The sequence below is a fragment of the Leptidea sinapis genome, chromosome 19 (assembly GCF_905404315.1).
Source record: "Leptidea sinapis chromosome 19, ilLepSina1.1, whole genome shotgun sequence".
In the NCBI taxonomy this organism is placed as follows: Eukaryota; Metazoa; Arthropoda; class Insecta; order Lepidoptera; family Pieridae; genus Leptidea; species Leptidea sinapis.
In genome coordinates, this window is record NC_066283.1 from 3,016,143 (window position 1) to 3,023,512 (window position 7,370).

Here is a 7,370-nt window from a genome sequence, read left to right on the forward strand (position 1 = left end):
ACACGTGCACTAATCTTAGTTTGAAAAAAAAATCAATAATGTAAAACATCAAAAATTGTTGAATTATACGATGCAAATATGAATGATTTACGGAATCATTTTAATTCAAGAAACATTTGAAATTCACATTTTTACGTAAATATATTCTAAAATATTATTGTTAATGTAACTGTTTTTGTTGTGTAAATTTTTTCGTAAAAGTAATTTTTTTTATAGTTTGTTTATTTAATCCGACGTTTCGGTAACCTATGCAGGACTACGGTTTCATCCTTTCAAAAGTATTTTATTTAAATGCGTAACACTCGCGTTAATAAAAAAAAATACTATATTTATTCTAAAATAAATAAGGTACATATTTATTTATGGAAGAGGAGGACAAACAAGCGTACGGGTCACTTGGTGATGTGATCACCTCCGCCCAGATTCGCCTGTAGCACCAGAGAAATGTATGTGCTCTTTTTCAAGGTATACACTAATCTAGCTAATATAATATATAGTTCAAAAATCCATTCCATTTATTATGACCGATCCCCTCATACATAACGCATACATCGTCCACGTATCTGACAAACATTGACATTGTGTGATATATGTTAAGCGCTCGAATTAATTTCCGTAATTACGTCATGCTGAGAACAAATAACGTAAATCACGTTGAATGATTAAATACAAAGCACATTCTAATAGCGGCTTATATTAAATACCAATAACACTTTTTTTTATTATGCATTGAGAGTTTACTCTATTATGACTTAATGGTCAGAATTTTTGATGCTAATAATCAACGGTAGATAGTGACAAGACTGCTTCCATGTTTTATATGCGTTCACTAGTTTCCATACAAAAATCATTCTTACAAAACATTATCTGTCACTGTGTTCTTGAAATGGATGAAATATATTTAATCAGGTACATTATTATTTTTATTATTCTATATTATTTAACAATTGCCTCACAAATGTCAATATATAAGTTTAAACTGTTACGCTAGGTGTTTTAGGTTTAACTATAGCAACGAATACTACGCCCAAGTTGGCATACTCGAGCCAGTTGTTGCAACAATGTGTGACGTTGACGTGCCACATGTTCTGTTAAACATTGCTAATAATAGAAATTAAAATCCAGAGTGGCGTAGTAAAACAAACTACACGAAATAAGCGTGGTCGCATATCATCAGTAAGTTTTTTTTATTTTTTTTATTTATTTATCATATTACATATACCGATATAAAACTAGGTCAAATTAGCATCTAAAAAAAAACCACAAAGGTTAACAACTAATGCTAATAACACTTAATAATACGTCACAACTCAACAACAACTTATGCTATAAATTAAATGAACACAGTGAAAATATTTTAAAAGACTTAAAAACGAATAAATATAACTTATAAATATGACTAATAATAATAATAATACCTTATAAGTATTTTGTATTTTTAACCGACTTCAAAAAAGGAGGAGATTCTCAATTCGTCGGTATGTTTTTTTTTATGTTTTTTACTTTTGAACTTTCGACTGGGGGATTTATAAGCTAATGCTTGTCGTGTCGTGCCATTGCAATTTGGTCCAGAGCTGACAATGGCATCCATGAGAAAACCATAAAAGTCTTAAATTTGCTATAAGTATGTGCTCAACGAATGGACGGAATAATAACGGAATGGAATAACTTTATATCACGCCAACCGCTTTTAATGGCTCTTTACTATTGAATAGGGTAAATTTCAATGGTAGTTTGGTGAGAGTTTGGTAAGGTTCTGATTTTGGGATCCATGACAATGTAACGGAACTCTACAAATCTTAGGAGCAAATTAACGATACTCGGATCTTTTTTATGCTATCTGGATATAACGTCGTTATGGTCAAGTAATGGTTGTACTCGAATGTGATGATCATTGGAACTCTAATGACTTACATTCATTGGTGCATTACATAATTTAGTACTTAGGTCTACACAAATTTAGACAAATTATTACTTAATATATTTCATATTCACTAAAAATAAATAATATATCAAAAAAACAATCTGCTTAAAAAAAAACTATTCCAAAACAATCGATATTATAATATGCACTAAAAAGATCAAAATTGCGTATTTTTATACAATCTAATTAATTAATCCAATTCTAATTACAATAATTTATTGTTGCCTTTTAATGTTAGCTACGTGTCAAAAAAGGTTCCACAGTGTTAGAACAATTAATTAACACCATACTAGACTATCCGGCCGCTAAAGAGTGGGGGCTTCTGAGGAGTAGATGCATATGTCGAGATGTTAACAGTTTGCACTGTTGAATGAACAAACAAATTTGGTCTCTTCTCCGATGTTATGTATTTCTTCTGGATTTAATTTTTCACAGCAACCGAACAATCATATATAATCTCAGTCTCGAAGACGTTCTCCGCGGTATACCTCTCTGGTGTACCACAGGGGAGCTGGTTATGACATCCCGCTCGAACCGTTCGCAACTCTGGCACTGCATGCATATGACGTGTCGTTTATCACCTCGTCACTCAACTTGATGCACGCTACTTTGAAGATGGAGTGCCAGCTGGACACCCCACCAGAATGGCTTAAGAAGTGGTTGCTAACTGTGAACGTGGGCAAAACCCAGGCGCTCGCAACCGAGTGTGCTCACTAGCCAGCATAACTAGCAGCTCAATGAACAGGAAATTGCGTGGTTTCTGACGGTAAGGTACCTCGGTGTCACCATCGATTGACAGCTCAACATGAGTGAGCATGTTACGAAAACGAACATCGTGGTGGTCTTACTTCGTCCAGTGCTCTCCTGAAGCCTCTCTCAGAGTGTGAAGATCTCTGTGTACAAAACCCACCCACGTAACCGACTCCCGTACGCCGTACGGCTTGCTTTATGCAAAAGCACTCCAAACAGTACACAAGAAGATTCTCTGCTGCATTTCGGACGCACCAGGCATTCTAGAGGTCGAGTCGAGAGCCTGGACTACTTCATTCATCGTCTTGCCGTCAACATGTTCACCTGTGCCGGATCCCTACGAGACCTGACGCCCTGGCACTCGCGACCACCTGGCATACTTACCTGGCAAAGTATAATTTACTTATTCTATACTTCTGTTGCTAATTTGTCCTTCATTAAGAAATTAAATTCATTATACTGTAGAATCTAGTAAAATAATTAAATAGTCTCGATAATAATCGAATTAAAGGGCTGCACACGTCATCATTAAATAATAATTATATTTTTTTACCAAAACCATTCGCATTATTAAATCTTCACAGACACTAGACAGATCCAGACTTTGATTAGTCTTTGGTATACACTACGCATGCTGTCGCGTCTGTCTGCCGCCATAGGCAACAGCTATCAATCATTTTTCATAGACAAACGAGAGGAAGTTTGTGAGTGATCGATTTTACACCGGTCCCCTCAACGACATTTTTCTTTGTTTGGTCATTCGTGTAATATTGAATTGTATAAATCCAGAAAAACGCGTGTATTTAAAATGGCGAACACGTTTCGCGGAGTGACGGTATCTGCCGTCAACAATGATGGTGCTTTGGCAGCACGTTTTAATTTCCCTACAAACGTAAACGTGGATTATGATCCACAAGGGCTAAGTGTTAAAGTGATACGTGCTGATCCTGTGCTTGCTCAAGAAGTCCTTGAGTTTCCCGTCCACATCCAAAGTGAGTGCTCCCGTGTTGCCGGCCAGTCATACATCTTCACGATAGACAATGAAACATTATTTTTCAAATTTGCATCTGAAGCGGATTGTCAAAACTTCCATTTGCTGGTTACCAAGATCAAAGCGGGACGGTCTTCCTCCGTATTCACTGTGCGCACAGAAGATTCGTCAGCGATGCAATATTTCCAGTTTTACGGTTACTTGAGCCAACAACAAAACATGATGCAGGATTACGTGAGGACAAGTACATATCAGCGAGCCATACTGTCAAATATAAATGACTTCAAGAATAAGGTTGTGTTGGATGTCGGCGCTGGATCTGGAATTCTGTCGTTTTTCGCTGCGCAGGCAGGTGCAAGGAAGGTATATGCAGTTGAGGCAAGTAACATGGCTCACCACGCTCAAGCATTAGTTCGCGCCAATGGACTCCATGACAGAATAAATGTGATAGCAGGCAAAATAGAAGAAATAGAACTTCCTGAGAGTGTGGATGTGATCATATCTGAACCAATGGGATATATGCTTTATAATGAACGCATGTTAGAAACTTATTTGCATGCAAAGAAATGGCTGAAACCTACCGGTAATATGTATCCGACCAGAGGTGATCTTCACATAGCTCCATTTACAGATGATGCACTCTTTATGGAGCAGTATAATAAAGCTAATTTCTGGTACCAATCATGTTTCCACGGTGTTGATCTTAGTGCATTACGTACCGCTGCAATGAAGGAATATTTTAGACAACCTATTGTTGACACATTTGATGTACGTATATGCATGTCAAGATCGGTTAGACATGTTGTAGATTTTCTTAATGCAAATGAGACTGATCTTCACCGCATAGAGGTACCTTTTAGATTTGAATTAACACAGTCGGGAACTTGCCACGGGCTAGCATTTTGGTTTGATGTATTGTTTGCCGGGAGCACACAACATATATGGTTATCAACTGCACCAACAGAACCCTTAACACATTGGTATCAAGTCAGATGCCTTTTAGAAACTCCTATATTTGCCAAGCAAGGTCAAGCTCTTACTGGAAGAGTACTATTACTTGCTAACAAACGGCAGAGCTATGATGTCACTATGGATATAAGTCTGGAGGGAACAAATATTTCGGCTTCAAACACATTAGACTTAAAAAACCCGTACTTCAGGTATACTGGAGCACCAGCAGCTCCCCCACCGGGAGTTAACACTGCGTCACCTAGTGAAACATACTGGAACTCAATTGAGTCTGGAACTCTGAGCAATGGACAAGGAGTTATTCTCACTGATGGAACTCAGCAATATTGTTCAACACAAGATCAAAACATTTCTTATGGTGCTCATCCAAACATGATCAAAACTGTCATGTTACAGGAAGAATTTATTAAAAGGATTGGGATTAGTCAAAATGGAGATATTTAATCCGCAAAGTCGCGCCGAGCGCGTCTTCGAGCTATGAGGAACCGTCGCAATCGGTTGTGAACAATCTTCCGTTCAAATAGTGTTTAAGAGGACTTATTTATTTACATACATCACAGTCGACATAACAATAGTTAAATTGTGATTCAAACATGGCCTGTTTGCCATATAAAGTTATCAGTTGGGGGGATATAATATGAAAACTAAGTGTAATGAAAGCATTTTAATACCTTTCTGTTAAACATTATCTGTTAATGCCTTTTGGTGTATGTTTTGTTTACAGTATCAATGACGCTTACTAGTATTAAATTGATTACAGTTAAAATGACTTCTAGTCATGATGTTTTTGTAAATAAATCCTCATCTTTGCAGTAGACACAAAACTGGCCAAAAAGCGTTGATATGAGCTTTGGCAGCTCATTTCTTAGTTATAAGTTAGTTTGAAGTACATTTAGCATAAGTGATAACTACTGAATGCTTCTAAATACTCAGTGTATTATTCGGACACGAACATACTCTAGGATACCAGTGTATCATTGATCATTATAATCATGTCTTATTGAATCTATCTGCCAATTGTATAGTGATAAGAAACATCTCTGTATATAGTTAGTATAGTATAATTTACCACTTCCAAAATACAGAATTCAAAAGAATTCAAACAGTTTCAACAAATATATTTATTTGTGTCTCATATAATATGTAACATAATGTATTATAGCAATACATTGCTTGTTTCACTATTTTATAGATAATTAATGCTGAATCTCGGCATTTATAGTGATTGTGTTTTGAAGCTGTCTCTGTCTATTAAACCTATTTTGTTCATCCAACTGTTTTATCTTTTTTTTAAGTTAAGCGGATTGTCAAAACTTCCATTTGCTGGTTACCGACCATTGGATACCAACTGTTTTATCTTTTTTTTAAGTTAAAATTATGTTTGGAAGAATGGGACAAAACAGTTACATGGCTAAAATAAGTTTAATAAGAAATTGGTGTTATTATGAATAAGAAGTAACTTTAACATTCATGTTCTCAGTTGCAGTGGTATATATTATATTGTTATGTGATGTCTTACAACTGATCATATCATTGTTTCTCTAATATTGCTTACTTACTGAGAGATTTCTCTGTAATGTAATATTTCACATTAAATTTAAGCACCATAACACAGTCAAATACAAGCAGTTGTTACAGGCTGTATCAAAATATTACCGATAATGTAATTCAAGTTGCACACTGGAAGGCCCAGTACCCAACAAAGCGGAGAGGACAGGAGATGAACAGATATAAGCCTTATGGCTTTATAGCTGTCAGGCTATTTCCCCCCAAGCAGAGAGATGTGAGCTGTGAAAGCTCGAAATCAGTCAAGTGTTTACGAAAGGAAGACAACATGATGTCGACTACACTCATCTCCGCTCCATCAACGGCTTTGATTGATTTCCACTGGAGCTGAGCGGAGACCTGAGAACATCTCTCCTCTTTCGCAGATACCAGGCCTAATGATTGGTTTATTCCCTGACTAATGTACTCTGCGTAAAACATCTGTAACATAACAGCTGAATGCTCCCCATGTGGGAGCACCTTTATGGGCAGATGTTGCTGCCTAGCATGAGGTGGAACAAAACCTACTTCTTAAAACTGATTCCAAGTAACATTTTCAATTAAGGAACGGAAATCAAATAATTATGTGATAGTTTCAGCAATAATCAAAGTTGTATTCCAATTATACAGCTACCTCATAATTTGGCAGATGGACTGAAATTAATTATGTAATTATAATAACATGACAATGTCATTTAGGGTTGCTAGTTGCCGAAAATTGACATTTGGCAACTACTACTGATTTGGGATTTCTAAAATTTTTTTTTTTTGTGTTTGACCTAATATAAATAAAAGTGATAAAGTATATTTTTTTTCATTTTAATATCTATCAGCCAGTGTTTTGTTTATAATTTAAATAAAATGGCAACCCTTCATAACTGAATAGTACCTAGATGATAACTTTAATCTTAAGTACTACTTAGTAGAGATGTGAGTAAGCCTAAATAGATAATATGCAGTAAATCATAAATCAGTAAATATGTTTTATTCCATGTAGATAAAGCCCTACTTAATAAACACACCCATATATGCAAGTTGCAATGAACATCAGTGATAATCACTGTGCCGCAATAGTTCTGTACCATGATACAAGATCATAGAAATCTAAATAAAGTATAGCTATTTATTTAGATTTCTATATACAACATATTGCACTGAACATTTGTAAAATGATTTGGTCGGTGGCCATTT

General features: G+C 35.7%; 1 protein-coding gene across 1 annotated transcript; it reads left to right on the forward strand.

Moving 5' to 3' along the window:
• Nucleotides 1–3,374: 3,374 nt before the first annotated feature.
• LOC126969906 (histone-arginine methyltransferase CARMER) lies at nt 3,375–7,157 on the forward strand. Its single transcript, XM_050815529.1, has one exon. The coding sequence runs from the start codon at nt 3,483–3,485 to the stop codon at nt 5,076–5,078; it is 1,596 nt and encodes a 531-aa protein (XP_050671486.1). The 5' UTR covers nt 3,375–3,482; the 3' UTR covers nt 5,079–7,157.
• The last annotated feature ends 213 nt before the right edge of the window (nt 7,158–7,370 follow it).